The sequence below is a fragment of the Chiroxiphia lanceolata genome, chromosome 9 (genome assembly GCF_009829145.1).
Source record: "Chiroxiphia lanceolata isolate bChiLan1 chromosome 9, bChiLan1.pri, whole genome shotgun sequence".
Classification (NCBI taxonomy): Eukaryota; Metazoa; Chordata; class Aves; order Passeriformes; family Pipridae; genus Chiroxiphia; species Chiroxiphia lanceolata.
The window spans coordinates 26,359,268-26,378,118 of NC_045645.1; the positions used below are offsets into that span (position 1 = coordinate 26,359,268).

General features: G+C 52.3%; 3 protein-coding genes across 3 annotated transcripts; 2 read left to right on the plus strand and 1 right to left on the minus strand.

Annotated features, from left to right (window-relative positions):
- The first annotated feature begins 708 nt into the window (after positions 1 to 708).
- LRRC52 (leucine rich repeat containing 52) lies at positions 709 to 4,963 on the plus strand. The gene is made up of 2 exons (XM_032696126.1): positions 709 to 1,757; positions 3,497 to 4,963. The coding sequence occupies exons 1-2, from the start codon at positions 1,121 to 1,123 to the stop codon at positions 3,754 to 3,756; spliced, it is 897 nt and encodes a 298-aa protein (XP_032552017.1). The 5' UTR covers positions 709 to 1,120; the 3' UTR covers positions 3,757 to 4,963.
- Positions 4,964 to 10,649, plus strand: MGST3 (microsomal glutathione S-transferase 3). Its single transcript, XM_032696130.1, has 6 exons — positions 4,964 to 5,068; positions 7,586 to 7,709; positions 8,602 to 8,675; positions 9,306 to 9,363; positions 9,995 to 10,067; positions 10,425 to 10,649. Exons 2-6 carry the CDS (start codon positions 7,593 to 7,595, stop codon positions 10,550 to 10,552), a joined length of 450 nt encoding a protein of 149 aa, XP_032552021.1. The 5' UTR covers positions 4,964 to 5,068; positions 7,586 to 7,592; the 3' UTR covers positions 10,553 to 10,649.
- A 205-nt stretch (positions 10,650 to 10,854) lies between these two features.
- Positions 10,855 to 18,789, minus strand: ALDH9A1 (aldehyde dehydrogenase 9 family member A1). Its single transcript, XM_032696122.1, has 11 exons — positions 18,540 to 18,789; positions 17,725 to 17,870; positions 16,513 to 16,642; positions 16,085 to 16,219; positions 15,415 to 15,611; positions 14,471 to 14,611; positions 13,577 to 13,765; positions 12,972 to 13,059; positions 12,473 to 12,614; positions 11,839 to 11,951; positions 10,855 to 11,734 (listed from the first exon to the last, which is right to left on the minus strand). The coding sequence occupies exons 1-11, from the start codon at positions 18,718 to 18,720 to the stop codon at positions 11,640 to 11,642; spliced, it is 1,557 nt and encodes a 518-aa protein (XP_032552013.1). The 5' UTR covers positions 18,721 to 18,789; the 3' UTR covers positions 10,855 to 11,639.
- Positions 18,790 to 18,851: the final 62 nt, after the last annotated feature.

Here is an 18,851-nt window from a genome sequence, read left to right on the forward strand (position 1 = left end):
CGCGGGGAGGGCGGGGCGTGGTTTGTGGAGGCTCCGCCCCCGCGGCGGCCGTTGGCCGGGAGGGGCGGGGCCAGCGCGGTGCGTTCGGACGCGTCTGACAGCGGAGAGCCGTGGGGACATCACAGCGGGGTTGGGAGGGACACTGAAGATCATCTCGTTCCAACCCCCCTGACATGGACGGGGACACCTCCCACTAGACCGCGTTGCTCCAAGCCCCGTCCACTCTGGCCTTGGACACTTCCAGGGATGAGGCAGTCACAGTTTCTCTGGGCAACCTGTACCTCACCACCCTCACAGAGAATAATTTCTTCCTAATATTTAATCTTAAGCTCTCCTCTTTTAGTTTAAAACCATTCCCCCTTGTCCTATAACCATCTGCCTGTGTAAAAACTCCCTTTTTTCCATAAGCCCTGGATAAGGCGTAAGTAATAAGTACTGGAGGGCTGCAATGAGGTCTCCCCAGAACCTTCCCTAGGCTGAACAGCCCCAGCTCTCTCATCCTTTCCCCTTCCTTTGCCAGGGTTGCTCCAGCCTTCTGGGCATCTTCATGGCCCCTCTGGACCCACTCCAACAGGTCCACATCTTCCTTGTGCAGAGGATCCTGAACCTGGACATAGTACTCCAGGTGGGACAAGAACCTCCTGGCTCCTGCAATAAGATGATGCCAATCCAGTGCAGCATTGCACGGGGCTCTTTCCTAATCAGTAACCAGTGGGCACCTACTGCAGTGTGACACCGTTTCTGACAAAATTTGCACTGTTCGCTGCTCTCCCTACACAGTTTCAGTGCTCTTATCCCACACACAGCTTCCCACACCTCCACTCAGCTGGAAGCAGGTCAGCAAGGTCACAGCACTGTCCCCGAAAGCAGGCAGCTTCTGCAAGCCACTGACATCACGGAGGTGTCACCTGGCAGAGACGCTCCAGCCACTGTTCCACACTTGCCGATGTAAAAACCAGGCTCAGTTTCCAGCTGGGCACTCTGCCAAGGGGTCAGATGAGACACGGACACAAAGTGCTTCCCAACAGCCTTGCAGCCGGACACCTCCTCGGCTTGGCTGTGAGGGTAGCGCAGCTTTCATAGGGCAGCTCACAGCCCCCAAGGGGCTGAGCGGCCTGGGATGTCTCAAACCATGTCTCCTTCGGGTAGACCGCGGCCCCTGAGCCTCATGTTTCTTTTGGGGATGGGGATGGCATCAGAGAGGATCAACTGCCCAAGCAGGTGTAGCTGTCAGTACCTGGAAGTGAACTGCACCGGGCAGCAGTTCCAGGAGTTCCCTGCAGATATCCCTCTGGACACCAGGCAGCTGATTCTGGCGGCAAACAATGTCTCGTACCTGCCAGCAGTGGAATTGAGCTTCCTGGCTGATTTGGTGTACCTGGACTGCAGCAAGAACCTCTTGGGGGATGACCTGGATTTCACTTTCATTGGTGTGGCCAAGCTTGTTTATCTGGACCTCAGCTTCAACAACCTCACCCAGGTCACCTTCAGCACCTTCTCACACCTCCTCAGCCTGGTGGTGCTGAAAATCTCAGACAATCCCAACCTCGTGGCCATTGAGAAGGATGCTTTTGCCAACAACACCTGGCTGAGGCACCTGGATGTGAGCCGGACAGGCTTAACATTCCTGGACACCAGCACAGTCCGGGACCTGCCCAACCTGAGGTTTCTGGGGCTCAGTGACAACCTGTGGCACTGCAACTGTTCCTCTTTGGACTTCATCACCTGGATGACAGAGAGCAACATTCATTTTCCAGGTGAGGGCTGTGTGAGCAGAACCTCTCTCCTCCCTGCTCCCACAGATCTGTGTGGAACGGAGAGGGCCCTCTGTTGTCTTCGCCCAAAGTTCAGTTTATGGGGCTGTGCCACTGCATGTCATCTGAGGGCTCCATCGTGTGCTGTTGCACAAACCAGGGGTGCTGGTGTTAGGAAAGAACCAAATTAAAGACATCTCTATGTCTTTATTAGATGTAGTAAGCTCCCTATAGGCTGTAAAGTGGGGTGTTTTCTGCACACAGGTTACAAGCAGTTATGGAACAGTGTAATAAAGTACAGTTCTTTGCAGTGAGATTAGAGATAACCCACTGAACCCTGCAACAGGAGAGTAAAGCTCATTGAAGCCAGCTGGGGAGGGTAGGAGCAGGAAAGGCAGTGACAGCAAAGACTGGAAGGTATGAGTATAGATCCCTACCCTGTGCTCTGGAAAATGGGAAAGCCAAAGAAACCAGGGAAGCCAATGAGGCTGGTTCAATTCCCTGCTCTGTTGAGCTTTGTCCTGGTGAGATGTTGTGGGAGAGTCCACAGGAGGCTGTGTGCCTCCAGGAGGGCTGCTGGAAAGCACACACAGAATGGACACCCTGTATCACAAGCACATGGGCAGGGAAAGACAGCCCTAAACCGTGGGTTGTTCCAGGAGCTGATGGATCCAGTGCAAAGGGACATGGGGACAGAGCCCTGGAATCTGCTGCAAGAAGATCCCCACCTTGGCCTTCAAAAAGCTACTGATGCTTCACAAACGCCTGTGCACCCATGTTTGGGACTCAGCTGGATCTGTGCAGCCTGGGGGCTGACACAAAGCTGCCCAAGTTTGGATGGATTTGGGTAAAAGAGAGATAAGAGCTCTCAAGTTTTACCCAGGACCATTAGTGAGATCAGCGTGAACAGCAGTGATATCACTCAGCCATATACAATATAGCATCATGGGATACAAGTCTCCCGTGGCTCATTCCCCTCCACTGCTCCCTTTCCCTGAGGCTCTTCCATCCAGTGCACCACGCAGTGCCCAGCCTGTGTCCAGCACAGTGTCTGGGGGGTTCCAAACCTGCAAAGGAAGGAGAGGGCCTTGGCTGAGGGCACACCCAGCTTCCATAAGGCACCACACTCCCCCTTCACTAACCTGAGAGGGAACAGCCAGCACCTGTTTTATCACTGCAGGTATTCAATATGACAGAGCATAGTTGTTATTTCAGTGGAACTGAATCATTGATGAGTTGCCTCTGCCTCTCTCACAGAGCAGGCAAGGCTGTGCCTAACTGCAAACCACCCTAGTTGTCAAATGAGCAGCAACCTCATTATTCCAGCATAATTTAGGCTGTATCACTTCAGAATGAGTTTGAGAATGAGAAAATCAACACACACTAGTGCTCTCACCTGAAGATGAAAGTGCTTGATCAGCAGAGGTGAGCAGTGCAGGGACAGCAGGGACAGCAGTTTGCCGCAGTGCCATAATCCAGTGGGCAATATCTTCCTATGGAGGCAACACCACAGAAATCATTCTGGCAACCCAGGAATTGTGGTTTAGCATGGGTTTAGCATGGATTTGGCATGGGTTTGGCTGTTCAGATTTCACCCAAGCCACTGAGACAGAGGGGTGTGAAGTGTGTATACATTTTTCAGGCATTGAGCAAACTCCTCCACTATTTCTCCAGCAGGACTCTTGTTCACTAAAGCTTTAGACACAGGCTGGAGAGTCTTGCTTCTGTTTCTCCCTCTGCAGATGCTGACAACATCACCTGCTACACCCCGGAAGGCCTGCGAGCCCTGAGGATGCAGGCAGTGGAGGCACAGCTTCACTTCACCTGCCTGACCCAGCTACACAAGACAGACTATGTCTTTCTGTGCCTCGTTGGCTTCTGCATATTCCTTGCTGGCACCATTACAGCCTGGCTGGCCGGCATCTGTGCTGTTATCTACAAAATCCATGCTTCAAAGGGAGAGGAAGAAGAGGAGGAGGAGGAAGAAGAAACAGCCACTTAGGACCAGCCCTTCTGAACTCCCATTGTGGGAACCAAGGCAGGCCCTTCCTGCCTGGTTTCCCACATGATGTCCTGCTCTAAATGCCTTTTTTTTTTTTTTTGGAAGTGAAATAACACTGCAAGAGGAGGAAGTATCTGTGCTTCACTTTCACTTGCTTTGCTACTACCTCCACTTTTCTTCTGCCACTGGGACTCAGGACACGGGCAAAATGTTCATTTTGGAGGGGATAGTGAGAGGTGTGCACAGTGCCAGGCATTTCTACTCCTGCTTTACCTTGATACCACAGAAAAGTAGGGACATAGGCACTGGCTTGACTGAAATACGGGAAAGGCCCTGGCACTGTGCTGTAGTTAGGGATGTCACCAGTTTCTTCCTGGCCAGAAAGACCAGAAGAGCTTACTGGAACCAGCCTAAAGAGCTCACTGGAGTCCCAGGGAATCCAAGAACTTTCTGCTGTGGAAAGGCAAAGAAGTTAAAACCAGGACTTTTAGGGGCTCAGGATCCCAGTGGTTCCTACTTTCTTCTCCATTACACCAGTGACAGCAGAAGAACCCTCTGTCCCTCTGCAGCTGGACCCCCTGTACCTCCTCCACTGAATTGTGTGCATTTACAGAACTGGAAAGTCCAGCTCTGGTTTGGTGTCACATAACCCTAAAATAGGATTTATTTTTTTTTAAGTAAAAAATATTGCTTACACATTCTCCAAGTATTCTTGGAAATGGCTTGTGTGTCCATGTCTAAATGCCGGGGTTGCATCTACAGACCAGAATAAAGTGAGATGTAAGCAAGCTCCCTCTTATCACTAGCACTGGGAACTGCCAGGGGAAGTACCTGCTTACACAACCAAGCATGGCATCTCCACGCGTGAAACACTGGCTGCTCCATCCGGCACTAGCAGGGTCTGGTGAAATGAAAGGCAAAAGCGGGAGATTTCAGCAAGCACCCTACGAATCACCAAACTTAGAGCCATTAAACTGTAGACTCGGAACGAGAGCTGAGATCTGTCTAAGCCATAATGGGTATGGCAAAAAGGGAGAGGAGCGGGCGGGGCAGCGCTGCGGGATAACGATGCCTGCGTGTGCTAGGGACACGCGCAGAGCTGCCGGGGGACACCGGCACGGCAAATCCCTCTGCAGAGCCACGGGGATCCCTGTCCCGCTCTTCTCTCGCGGTGAGATTGATCGTGCCTGGCAGAGCCCCGGGCCCCGCCTGCGGGCGGTGCTGCGGGCGGCCCGGCCCCGCTCCCAGCGCCGCTACCGCTCCCTCTCCGTTCCCGGCTCAGTCCCCGGCTCCGTCCCGCAGCGCGCCCAGGGTGAGTGCGGGGCCGGGCACCCCGGCAGCGGGGTCGGGGGGACGGGGGGGATGATCCCAGGGCTCGGTTATGCAGGTTGTCCCGATGGACAGTGAGGAAAATGGAAGAAGCGCTGGGGACATCCTCCCATGCGAGGGAGGTTCCGGGGGAAGGTGGCTGCGGGACGAGCAGGGGCGCGGGGGTCTGTCTGCCCCCCTGCACAGGCGGGTTAGGCTGAGCCTGGCCCCGCCTGGCTTGGGAGGGCTCAGCCTTGGGGGCGAACGGGGCGACAGAGGGTTCTCCTGGCTCCAGAGAAAGCCTGGAAAGCCTGAGATTAAAACGGGAAATCCTGTCAGAATCTGCGCGTGGGTCTGCTCGAGGAGCCTTAATGCGCTTTGCTGACTCACAGTAGCTGCAGTGTTATGGTAAACTTGGGGAGAACCCTTATTCTGCAGTAAAAGCACCTCTGAGAGCACTACTGCTCCCGCTCTGTGCCCTGTCGTGCTCCAGAATCTCTTGTTCGTGTGGCTCCAGCCTGAAACATCGCTGCATGGAAAGTAGAAATCGAGTCTTGTGCCCATGACGGTGCATGTCAGCAAAGCCCTTGCAGCTGGGGACAAAGGTTTCAGATACGCTCCGGGCACCAGAGTCCGGAAACAATCATGGGAGAGGCAGAAAGTCCTGGGTGACTTTGGAGTGCTCTATATGGCTCCAAATCAATAGAGCAAAGGCTTGAGGTACACTTTTGTACCACTAGTGTAGGTATAGCAACTTTATGACTCAACTGGCTTAATGCTTTGCTGAGCTCTTTGCTCCCAAAATAAACCCCCAGATATAATCTAATGCTGGAAGATAAAATGCCTGGTTCTCCGACAACCTTGTAATTTGAAAGGGGAAATGTGACCATCAACTTGCTCTACTAGGTGGGAACATGTTCTATTTTCAGTGTGTCATCTATCAAGCACTAACCTCAATTACAGGTGCATGCCACTGACTTTTCTTTATTACCTTGGGCTTTTAATGTTCTTACTGATAATTTTTTACCAAACTTCACGCGGACAAAGCCAGCTGTTGTCTTCACCTTGCTCCATCCAAACGAGAAATAAAGCTCTCTCGGCCTTGAAGATCCCTTGTGAGAGGCACTGTCATTGCTGCGATAGGAAGGCTGTTTGCACTGGTTCTGTGAGGTGGGCCTGTTTTCCCCCCACTGGCAGATTGTGCTGAGGGGAGAGAGCAGGAGACACCAAAACCTCACTATATCATGCAGTCGTGCAGTCACCATCTGGAGACAGGCGCCAACTGGTGTTTGATTTGGAGAGGGAATTATCTTGGTGCTGAAGGGAAGTCTCTTCTGTCTTCTGCTGAGCTGTGTCATGCCGCACCCTCTCGGGTCACCCAGAGAACCTCTGAGGTCTGGAATTGTGCAAGATGGTTGTGGGGAAGGGCCCTTGTGCCCTCTTGTGCTGGGAGGGAGCCAGAGAGCTCCGTGTTGAGCAGGGCAGGCTGATGGCAGGATGGGGAGCGGGAAATAGGGAGAACATGCAGAGCTGGGCAGCATGGCAGAGGCTGCAAGATGCTCCTCTTGCTCTGTGGTTCTGTCTCAGGCTGCCTGAGGAAGCACAGAACTGTTTAACAAAAGCCACAAAGGCCCTTGTACCTCCTGCCACAGAGGTGCTTGTGCAGACATTGGTAACTACCAGCAGCTGTATGTTGCTGGGGCTGGTCACTGATTTGTGACTGAGAGGGCTCCTGGGAGCTGTGGGGCCAAGCATCGCTCGTCTGGCCAGTGCCTCTTTATCCAAAAGGTTCGGTTACTATTGCTATTGTGGTGCGGTTTATTAGTATTCACCTTAATGGTACAAAATAACCATTCATGTAGCCCAGCTCCCTTCGACTCAGGGGGTTTCTGAGCTAGTTTGTATTTCTCTGTATCATAATGTCCAAATTACCTCTTGTTCCCAGAGCTTGCCCAGTTTCCTGTTGAATTTATGAGGACTGCCTGCATTCACACTGTGCCTTAGCGAGGAGTTCCACAGGTCTGGTTCCCACTGCATGAGAAAACACCCGTCTTAGTTTGTTTCCAGTATGTTCCCTGACTTCATTTGGTGGCCCCCAGCTCTGGGGTTGGAAGGTGGTCCCCTAGCTCCAATCAGTTTTTTCTCCCTGTCTCCAGAGTATCCCTGCAGCATAGCACAGTGTGAGCTGATGGGACACATTGATGGCTGTTGTCCTGCTCAGAGCCACAGGCTGGACTAGTGTCCACCAGACACCACCTCCCACCAATGCTTAGGTGATTTTAAGGCTTGCTTGACAGGAACTGTGCAGAAAGCTCCTGCTTTGTGCTGCTTAACGCCCAGCTGGCTCCAAGAGCTGAAAATTCCCCCACTCACCATTTCTCTCTTCCTTCAGCCAGTCCCCGTGCTGGGAGGTCTTGGATCCACGCTCAGCAACTCTTCCGCGCACGCACATCCATGCGCCGCACGCTGCCAATTCTCCAGTCACACCCCAAAATATTAATCTGCTCCCTCTCTCTGACAGCACCAGGATGGCTGTTCTCTCCAAGGAGTATGGCTATGTCATGCTGACCGGGGCTGCCAGCTTCGTCCTGGTCATGCATCTCGCCGTGAAGGTGGGCAAGGCCCGCAAGAAGTACAACGTGGACGTGAGTGCTCAGGCCGAGGGGATGGGGAGGTCGGAGCCTGTCTGCTGGGGGTGCTGCAGACAGGCTAGGTGACACCTTGCTTCTTTTGGGGTGACTTGCTGACGTTTCCTGCCCCACCACACAGATGCCGAAGGGATGGAGCTGTCATGGCTCTCCAGACAGCACAACAGAGCTCAGGATGTGGGACATCAGGCACTTGGCACCAAGCTGAGACAGCTTGGCAACACCAGTGGGCAAGAAACCACATGGCTGCAAATACGGCTGATGCAGCATTGGGGGGGGTAAAGGAGTCAGTGGAACAAGTGACAGGAGGGTTTCTCAAACTCAGGGGGAGCATGTGAGTCCTGTCACAGGAAGTGTTTCAAGGTGACCTTCCCTCAGCATCCACTGAGGAGCCTCTAAGCCAGGCAGGGCTGTGGGTTGGGTGGGGTCAGCCAGTCCTATTGTGAGTCAGGGCGATTGCAGGCAGAACTGCTGTGTCACTTGGCTCGAGCACAAACCCTCGAGCTCCTTTGCTCTTTCACCACGGAAGTGGCAAGCAGGGATGGGCACAAGGACAGCCCCAGGTGCCTGTTGGGGTGATCCCACTCCTACTACATCAAGTCAGGATTGTAGCAAATGTACCCAGTGCACATGGTGCACAGAGGGCTGGATTTGAGGCTTGGGGAAGCCTCTGCAGCCAGGCAGCAGCTCCAGCGGTGAGGAAGGCAGTGACCTTCAACACAGCTTTTGTGGGCCATGGGGCAGGAGACAGGCTCCAACCTGCCACAGCAAGCACCCAGGCAGCCCTGGGAGAAAGGTGCTGCAGGGCACACTCCCTGTGCTGGAGAACAGTCTCCCAAGCCCAGACTGTGCCTGCTCATGTTTTGCTGCTGGTTTATTTTTTTGGCAGTATCCAACCATGTACAGCACAGACCCTGAGAACGGGCGTATCTTCAACTGCATCCAGCGTGCACACCAGAACACGTGAGTAACACGTATGAACACAGGCCTAGAGACACACAGGGCTGTGGGCAGGGCCCACAGCTACAGAGGTGCAGCTGTCACGTGCTGCAGTTCAGGCTCAGCACTTGAGGACAGCATACAGCCCTGTAATGCTTAGCAGAAAGGCTGTACTGGCTCCTTCCCGTGCCTTGAACTGTGAGATGGGCTGTGAAGCAGCCTCCTCTTCCCCAGTTCCCAGCAACTTGCCTCCATGGGTGGTTCTTAAGACACAAGGAATCTTGTTTCCAGAAGAGCCTGCCCGGGTCTCCCTGGGATGAGGCCAAAGTCAACCCTGCTCCTGTGGAGAGGCTGCAACAGCACATCAGAGGGGTGCTGGAGACACATTTCCTGGGTAGTGTTTAGCTGTGGCTTAGGGCACAAAATTGAAAGAGTGGGTGGGTGGCCTTTGGAGACGTGCACAGGCTGGGGAAAGCCCCTAAAAGCCTGTGCATGCTCAGATTCCTTCTTTCCTCAGTCACAGCATTGAGCACAGAGACTCACAACAGGCCCAAAGAGCCCTTGGGAGAGGATGTTCGCAGCTTCTGCCCTTCGGGAGTTTCCTCTTTGTAAGCAACTTGAGCACAAACACCACCTCCTCACTTTTATTTTCAGGTTGGAAGTTTATCCTGCCTTCCTGTTCTTTTTAGCCACTGGTGGAATCTACCACCCGGTAAGTGACACTGTGGTCAGGTCTGTGTGACAAAACTCTGCTCTTGCTGCCTGACTTGGGCAGGAGGCTCAGTTAGCCCCTTTACTGGCCACAGCACAGCAGTGCCCCCTCTAAAAATGTACTTGTGCAGGTATTTAATAAACTCATTACTGTTGTTGCAGCTACTAGACCCTTTCCTTCCCCTAAGGGTGCCTTGCTGGACAAAAGGGAAGCATTCACAGCCTCCAGTCCGCAAGAGGGAAGGGTCTCTCCATCCCTCCCTGCCTGGTTCTTCCAAGCCCTGCCAAAGGAGGTCAAAAAAGCCTGGATTATTTTTAACTGAAAGACACAGACAACTCAGGAGGAAGCAGCTGTGTGGGAGAGGCCAACACCTTTATCTTTACCCCTAAAAGACAAACCAGGTCCTTCCTGAATACTCCTTTTTGGAGAGGGAAGGAAGCAGCATAGGCACATCTGGAAAATGGGAGCCAGCTATAGATTAAGAGGCAAGGTGGAAGTTTGCAACACCTCCAAGATCCTGGCCCTTGGTCTGGTTCACCAACTGGACAGTGGTGAAATGAGATTTGGCAGCTGCTGCCTGCACGACTTTGCTCAAGTCTCCAAAACCTTAATGCTTTTCCTTTCTCTCCAGCGGGCTGCCACAGGGCTTGGCATCGCCTGGATCATTGGGAGAATCCTTTATGCCCATGGCTACTACACGGGAGGTAGGTCTTTACCCTGCAGCACACAGTGGGTGTGTGGAATCTTAAGTCTCCTACAGTGACCTTGAGGCACTTTGCTCCAGCTTACACCAGGGAGGCAGCATAAAGCTTCCAGTGGGGTGTGGAGGAAAGGGTGCAGGTCCAGAGGCTGCTAACACTGCAGCACACTCTTCCTGCTGATGGGAAGAACACTCATCCAATAGGGATAGCTATGCTATGAGGGCAGGTACATGGCCTGGGCTGGTGCCTGCTGTTTTGCCTTGGCATTTATCTTTAGTTCCTACTCCCCCTTCACTTTCCAGGATGGGCTAGTCTCTCAGTGATGGGCTGCTGAACTGACAAAACCTGCCTTTTTTCCAGATCCCAAAAACCGAAGGAGAGGGGCCATTGGCTCAGTGGCACTCCTTGGGCTACTGGGCACAGGAGTGTATTCAGCCTGCCAGCACCTGGGCTGGGTCTGCCAAGGGCAGAGCTGCCCAAAAAGCTAAAGGGAGTTTTGTTCTGTTTTCTTCTAGAACGCTTCATTTCCTGTAGATTTTTTCTTGTCTCATTCAATAAAATGAAATTTTCAATTCTGTATTTTCATTCTAAAGTTTTAGAGTGTTTCCTTTAAGCTCTGCAGAATTCTAAAGTGACTCTGGTTTTGCAGGACTACAGAAATCTGCCTGTCAGGCACAGATGTTCTTTCTAGATTTTATGATTTTAGTGACTGAAAAGCCACCTTGGAACTTGTTTAACCCACACAGCAGCAGCCCCATTTGTGGACCACTCAATTTATGTCACTCTGTGCTAAGATGTTCCAGATTAGTATTTATTTGATTGTTAAAAAAAGACATGGGCAAACATTTAAAGTTGTTGCTTCATCATGTGTATAAAGAACAGTAAGTTTACAGAGAGAAAGTAAAATAGCTTTCATTATCCTATGCTGGAGGTTGCTACCATTCTTGTGTGGAGGTGATTCTCAGGGACATGCCTGTCCCAGGCAGCATCAGCCAACCCTTCCCACAGTATTTTGTCCCACTTGTAAGTAAGGTACAGATAGAAAAAACAAAACTTGTGGTTACAAGGGAGCTAGAGGGAATAAACAGTCCTACCCTAAGGCTTTCATGTAGTCAGACAACAGACAGAGCCTATAGCTCCAGTATATCAATTTGTCCAAGAGCTTATATGTGCACAGAGTATTATCAACCTGTTAAGAAGCCAAAACTGAAGTTGACTGAGGGTGGAAGGCAATGGAAACCAAGGCACACAGCACAGGAAGCAGCCTGGGCCAGGCCTTGGTCACTGATAAGCTTCTGATAACATCACATAGCTGCAAGAGCTGCTGCCAAAAGCCATATTGGTGCCTCCTGCCCCAAGGTTCCCATTGTCCACCAGGCAGGACACAGCAAGCCCCCAGACTGAGCCCTGTGTGTTCCTTCCCCCTTGCAGGAGCAGGGTGGCTAAATGCTGCTCCAGCACTGTTCCCCCCAGGCACTGACAATTTTAGAGTACTTCATTGCTGGATACACGATCTACATCCCTGGCTGACAGGCAGGAGCTGGCTGATGCTCCCCTGGGCAGGACCCAGAGCCCCTAAAACACCGATTCCACATCACCCATCTCCACACAGACAGTCTTCAGCTGCGAGTAGTACTCGATGGCTGCTCGTCCATTCTCCCTCCCAAATCCTGCAGGGAAGAGCCAGAAGTGAGAACACAGCTCCAGGCAGTGCCAGGTGCCACTCACAGCCCCTGTAACAGGTATGTACCAGGGAAGGTCAGACAGAGCTCACCTGATGACTTGTATCCTCCAAAAGGCAGCTCCACAGGGCTGGCATTGTAGTTGTTGATGAAGCACATCCCAGCCTTGAGAGCCGCCACTACCCTGTGAGCCTTCTGGATATCCCTTCAGGAAAAGAGCAATTCAGCTGGATCCGCTCCCATTCATCCCCCCCTTCCCTGACAGATGACATCCCATTAGAGAAAGGCCAGCTGGTCACGGTGGGGTTTGGAGCCTGACCTGCCCTACTCTGTCTTTCCCTGCTCCAAGGATGTAGCACCTATTCCCAAGGACACTAAAATTGGGTTTGATTTGCGAGGGCAGGACAAGGACACCAGCACTGCGGATTAGGGCAAGTGGCCAAGAGCAGCATAGCAGACTCCTGGTGCATCCTGGAGATGCAGGAAGGCTGGCAGCATGCCAGCACAGGCTGGGAGGAGTCCAAAGGACAGCTGGGCCCACCCAGTACTTTGGGAAAAACTAAAAGATACATAATTTACAGATTTCCCTTTTGGCAATCTGTTGCTCCAGCTTTTCTGGAAGAAGATGCCCACATCAAGGTACTGCAAGAGCAGCATCAAGTTGCTGCAGTATTTCCCTTCTCCTCCCCTCCCTAGAACACTTCCTGCAACACTACCCAGTCATACCTGGTGAAGACACCACCTGCCAGGCCATATTTGGTGGCATTGGCTCTCTCCAAAACCTCCTCCTCTGTGTCAAATGGCAGGATGGACATGACGGGCCCAAAGATCTCTTCCTTCACACATGTCATGTCATCTTTGCAGTTCCCTGGAAGCATAGCAGAGGACATGTGCCTCAGGAGAAAGAGCTACCAGGACAGCCTGTGCATTCAGCAACCCACACAGCCTTTGAGACAGTGCTCAGCACTGCACAGCCTCCCTGCAGAGGAGCAAGTCCCATCCTGCATTTCAAAAGCCACTAACTGCACAGATCCTGTCAGACCCTCTGACAGCAGAAGGATGCAGCTCTTGGGAGCCTCTCTTGGTGTTCAGTACACCCACGCAAGTGCCTGTCCACACTGGGGATGCACACAGAGCCAGGTTATGCTGAACATAACTTTCTCTAGAAGAAACTCAGCCACATCCACACACAAGACCACAGTACCGTGAGCAGGAGGGATCATACCTAACACACAGGGTCGCATGTAGTAGCCATTCTTCAGCTTTGGATCATCTGGCACGTACAGGTCCCCACCACACAGCACCTCAGCCCCCTGAGAAAGAGGCAAGAGGAAGGTAGGCAGGCAGGCATACCCCAGAGCACCCTGCCCAGTTGCTGCAGCTCTGCCTGGCCCTTGTCTTATCACAACAGGCCCCACTAAAAAGTTTGTCCCCATCTTTCTCATAAGCCCTTTTTATGAACTGAAACACTGCAATCTGGTGTTCCCAGAGCCTTCTCTTCTCCAGGCCAAACAACCCCAACTCTCAGCCTTTCCTCACAGGTGAGGTCCTCCAGCCTCCTGATAATTTTTGTGGCCCTCCTCTGGACCTGACCACCCTGACTTTTCAAGTATCATAGAGAGTGGCTTGGCAACTACTTCAGCCAATTCCCTCAGGACTCTAGGATGCATCCTCAGGTCCCATAGACTTGTGTAACTAGTAGCCCAAAACACCCATCAACAAAAAAAACAGCTTAACTAGGAAAGCACGGGGCTGGAAAGCAGCTGCCAATCTGTTTGTCTAACCAGAGAGAGAGCTTTCAGGGCAGTCAAGGCAGCATCACGACCTCACCTGCTCCTTGGCCTGCTTGATAAAGCCCTGGACACGATTCAGATGGGGCCGGTTGATGAGGGCTCCCATCCGTGTGTCTTCCAGAAGTGGGTCTCCGACTTTGATTTTCTGGGTGCGTTTCACCACCTCCTTTGTGAAGGTATCCAGGATCTTCCTCTCCACAAACACCCGCGTGCCGTTGCAGCACACCTGGGATATAGGACAGGCTGCTCAGAATAGGAAACACAGCACTCCACGGTCCTCTCCTGCTTGGATCCTGCTACAGAGATGCTCAGAAAAGCCCCTCCACAGCTGCTACAAGAGTTAACTTGTCCCTGGGAACAAGGAACACAAGATTACCCTGCAGTCCTCGGCTGCACTGAGCAGTCCTTGGTGGATATAGTGGTTCTGATGCCACCAGGTGGCAAAAACACATCAGGTCACCAGCAGAAGAGACCTTGAGCTGACTTAGCTCCCAGAAATGACCTCGTTGAGCAAATTTGCAAAGGATTACACAAAACCTGCAGCACGTGTGGATATCCCAAATTCAGGAAGGACAGACCCCCATAGTGCTGTAGCTCAGCACACCTGACTGGAACCTGCTGCCTCTCCAGAGGACACCAGCAGTGTCAGACCAGAGCCCAGGACACAGGAGCAGCTGTGCTGAGCTGGGTACTGGGTGTCAGGGAGGCTCCAGGTCTGGGAAGGACAGGGCACTGGCTAAGGCACGCTCTGCTGGTACACCCTGCCCTGGTTTCTGCAAGGGCATCCCTTCTAATCCCTTCTGTAAATGTGTGGCAAGATAGGAGCTCTAGGGCATCCCTCACCAGGAAAACCACGAGCTGGCTCTGCTGCCCAATTGTGAAACCACCCTGCCTCTCTGGCAAGGGCCATTCCTGCACCATGGATACACACCTCGCCCTGTGTAAGGAAGTTGGCCATGAGGGCTCCATTCACAGCATTCTCCAGGGAACAGTCTGAAAAAATGATAAGGGGGGATTTGCCCCCCAGCTCCAGGGTGACTGGCTTGATCCCTTTAGCTGCCATCTCCATGATCTGAGGGAAACAAGGACAGAAGAAACAAGTGACCCACTGGCCAAGGGGAGGCTGGTGGAGAGAGGCAAGAGAGACCCAAAGGGGGAGGTCATGCAGGGTCCTTCACCAAGAAGAGAAGCAGCACAATGGGTAAGCTGGGTTTCTAGATGTGCTTAGTTCAGACTCAGGACAGCCTCAGAGAGTCTGGATTTTGTTCTTTTAAAGAAAAAACCAATAGAACCTTGGGAGGCATCTGCAGGAATCCTTATGTTCAGCAAAAGCTGCCAGCAGCTGCAGCTGCACCTGTGCCACTGCAACCCACACGTGCACACACGTAGGGAGCATTCAGAGGACATTTCCCCTCTTTCAAAACCAGAATTTATTTCTAGATGTCCTTCCAGGGACTTTTAATTTTTGAATAATAAATTGAGGGTGACAAATTCACAGATATTAACCTCTTGCTTAAAAACAGTAGGTTGCATGCAGCTGAACTGAATTATTACTGCCAGAAACACTCAGGCAGTTTCCCAGTGCTGCTGTTTTACACACCCTCCTCCCCACATCAACATCCACTTAGGCAGCTCAGAGACTTCACTGCAACCACGGGTAAACAAGTGAAGATGACCAAGGGGTTCCTCTGAAAGGATCAAATGCCCAAGACCAGCAGGCTGACTGGATCCCCAGCATGACTCTGTACATGCCACCTCCTTGCTCAGTCCCAAAAATGCCAACCTGCACCCCTTTTTTACAAGCCTCATTTGGAAAACCTCAAGGAAATATTGACAACAGGCCCCCTGTGCCCTCGAGTGCAGAGGTGCCCTTACCTTCGTGCCAGTTGGCACACTGCCAGTGAAGGAGATTTTGGCCACATCTGGGTGATGACAGAGGAACTGGCCTGTGGCTGCCCCACCCTGCACCACATTGAAGAGCCCCTTGGGCACCCCGGCCTCTGTGAAGATCTCTGCCAACCTCACCACAGAAACGGGGGTGAAGGGAGAAGGCTTGAAGACCATTGCATTGCCTAAGGGAACCCAGAAAGAGGTAAAATGGAATTAACATCCCAAATGCTTTAGGTAAAAAATAAAACAAATCCCCACCACACACAATGACTGTCTCAACAGACGCCAGAAGTTTCCCCCAAAAGAGGAGGAAAGACTTTCAGCTGATCACTGACAACTAGCAAAAGGGTGCACTTCCTGCTGGGAAGGGCTGGGGGAGATGGGATTGCTGGTCCTGCCCTGCAGACATTTCCAGAGACCTTCCTCTTCTGGTACAGAGCCAAGCTATCAGCATGTTTCGTGCTGCACTCCCACACTCTTGACATCTGAGATGGTCCTGCTTTCATTTCCTTTCCCTTCCTGCCAGAGCAACAGCCTGAAGGTTCTGCTAATCCTTCAACACTTCAAGGTAATCCTAGGCTTTATCCCCCAAATCACTCTTCCCCACAGGATGAGCTGGTTTGAAGAGATGCTTGTGTGGGCAGGTCCCCATTACCGCAAGCCAAGGCCGGGCCAGCCTTCCAGCAGGCAATCTGGAAAGGGTAATTCCAGGCTCCAATCCCAACACACACCCCGAGTGGTTCTCTCCGAGTGTACCCAAAGCATCCCCCAGGAAGTTGGATGTGTTCACCTGCAAAGAAACAGCCACAAGGTAGAAAAGAGCAAAGGCCCTTCCTCTCTTACCAGAGCTTTAGGGGTCAGACCTGGATTTGCCTGAGAACAAACACACGGTTTTACCCCAGCAAGCTCACAGAAGGTGTGTGAGTGCCCACAGCAGCATCAGGCAGAGATCTCTCAAAGATATTCAGAAAATAGAATGGTCTATCTCTTAGAGAAATCAGCAGCAAAGATGGCCTTGTGCCATCAGAGACATCAGGGAATGTGGGACAGAGAACAAAGAGCAAACTCCAGCAACATCCTCACCAGCCAGAGATCCTGCCAGCCCTGCGTAATACTCCAGGCACTGCCAGGATATGTCGATGTCCACTCTGGCTTCAAAGATGGACTTGCCATTGTTGATGGTTTCCATGGTGGCAATTTCTTCTCTCTGCTCCTGTGAGAGGCATAGGACAGAGACAGCACATTAGAGAAGCCCATAGTAGAACTCCACAAGGAGACAGCTGCTTCCCAAGCACGTGAGTCCCAGACAAGATTCTGACATGGGAAACTTTCATCCCCAAAAGGGTCATTCCCAATTGCTATACATCAGTTTCCCAGTGGTGACTGAGCACAGGGGAATGTCAAAGAGAAAGGTGCTGGGGCTCACTGCTAGTCCAGTCTTGCTTAACATCCCTGTTTATCTAAGACATGAACAAACACGAACTTAGAAGCTGGCTAGCAAACAACAATTAGAGTTCGCAGAACTAAACTGGGAAGAAGAGCAAACAGCAAGACCAGGATGGAACCAGAGGATTTAGTGAAGGTCAGGCAAAGCAACACAGCTAGGGACAGATCAGCTCCCAGGCAGAAATATTATCCTGCTGTCTGGCAGGAGCAGGAATTTGGCAGAAAGAAAACAGTTTTCTCGTGACATATACACACTGGGGAAAGAAGGTCTGGGTTCTCACAGATCGGTGCCTTGATAAAGATTAACTTTGATGCTCAAGAACCTTATCTCACAAAGAAGTTTGTGATAAAGCTCACTTAAGTGTATCCTCTCCTGATAAAAGCCAGTATTCCTACTTTCTCTTACTGCCAAGACACACTCCAGTCATGTGACAACAGCCTCCAACAAGCCAAAAGTTCAACAATGCGAGTTATGCAATTTTAGCTTTGAAATCTTGTGCAGGTAATCTTTGGAGTTGTTTAAAGAAGCACAAGCCCTGCAAGATGTGGACTGGATGGCTTCAGTTTTATGTGTCTTCCAACAGAATTAAGCTGAGATGGCACACACTGGCCTTGAATCCAGTGATAAGACCAAAGCTGCACAAACAGGTGCTGAATTCAGTGATAAGAGCAAAGCCCTGCCTAAGGCAGCCTCCTGTCTCTTCTGGCCAAAGGTGGGTTTTAACTCCTGAGCTTCTTCTGGAGCTCTGGAAGCCTGCTGGAAGGCCCCAACAGCCACAATAACCCACAAGGAAGCTCACAGACAGAACCACTCCTCCCCAAAAGATGCAGCTGTCTCCCACGACATACCCGGATAATTCTGGCAGCCTCCAGCATCACCCTGCATCGCTCCATGCCAGACATCTGACTCCATATTTTAAAGGCAGCCTTTGCACTCTGCACAGCCAGATCAACCTCCTTCTCACCAGAGCAGGGCAGCTTGCATAGCACACGACCTGGGCACGTTTTAAACAGGGAATAAATAAGATGGAAGTCTCAGAAAAGGGGCTCAGAACATGGTTTACCTCGCACCAAAACCCAAATAGTTCAGTCCAGCCACCCATACCAGGGACAGAACTTCCCCCACGATTCCCACTGATTTGTAATTTGCTATAGAAGAAGTGCTGTAATTCAGCTGGTCTGAATTAAAAGAGCTGCCACCCTCCACAGCCACGTTCTAGTTTCTAATTAGCTCCAGCTGTTACAAAATTCCTCTGTTTCCCAGTGGAGTTTGTTACACTTCTACCACCATCTTCAGGACTCTGTTACACATTCCTCAGAGTCGTTAGGCACTCTCGAAGTGATTCCGCTGAACCCTAGGCACTGATAACTAAAAATAAATAACTTCAGAGATATTTAAATCGTGGAGTTTTGCCAAGATCAAGCACCACTGGATTTTTTGCCTGACTGACAACGAGAGCTGGCTTCCGCTGTTAAAGACCGACGATGGGGAAACGCTGGAGGCACAAGGGCCACCAAAGCACGGTGGCACCGGAGCAGCAGGGCGTGCAAGACACCCGCACAGGTGGCACCCAGGCCTCGCAGAGAGGCACCGCGGAGGCTCTCCCGTGCACCGGCCCCTCGAGCTCCGGGTTACCCCCACCCCAGCGGGCTGCGGGCGGTACCTGTGGCCGGCTCATACACCTCCTCCACCTGGCCGCCGTCGGCGGGCTGGACGCGGGCGCCCGCCCGGTAGTTGAGGGGCTGCTGGATGGTGACGGTGCCGGTGGCGCTGCTCATGGCGAGGCTGGGAGCGAGTGCGCAGAGCCGGGGGAGGAGGGTGGGCAGCCGGGTCTGTGCAAACATCGGTGGGATCCCGATAGGCGCCGCGGCGAGAGGCACCGCCTCCTCCACCGACGCTTTTCCCCCGCCAGGGCCGCGGGTCCCGCCCCATCCAGGGGCGTGCCCGCCGGGATGGAGCCGAACCCGCGGCCCCG

Coding starts and splice junctions, on each gene's coding strand:
- LRRC52 (XM_032696126.1), top strand. CDS start 1,121: ATGTCTCAAACCATGTCTCCTTCGGGTAGACCGCGGCCCCTGAGCCTC. Junction 1,758..3,496: donor GAGCAACATTCATTTTCCAG/GTGAGGGCTGTG, acceptor CTCCCTCTGCAG/ATGCTGACAACATCACCTGC.
- MGST3 (XM_032696130.1), top strand. CDS start 7,593: ATGGCTGTTCTCTCCAAGGAGTATGGCTATGTCATGCTGACCGGGGCT. Junction 8,676..9,305: donor CAGCGTGCACACCAGAACAC/GTGAGTAACACG, acceptor TTTTATTTTCAG/GTTGGAAGTTTATCCTGCCT. Junction 9,364..9,994: donor CTGGTGGAATCTACCACCCG/GTAAGTGACACT, acceptor CTTTCTCTCCAG/CGGGCTGCCACAGGGCTTGG.
- ALDH9A1 (XM_032696122.1), bottom strand. CDS start 18,720: ATGTTTGCACAGACCCGGCTGCCCACCCTCCTCCCCCGGCTCTGCGCA. Junction 13,766..14,470: donor ACTTCCTTACACAGGGCGAG/GTGTGTATCCAT, acceptor CCTATATCCCAG/GTGTGCTGCAACGGCACGCG. Junction 11,735..11,838: donor TGGAGGATACAAGTCATCAG/GTGAGCTCTGTC, acceptor TCTTCCCTGCAG/GATTTGGGAGGGAGAATGGA.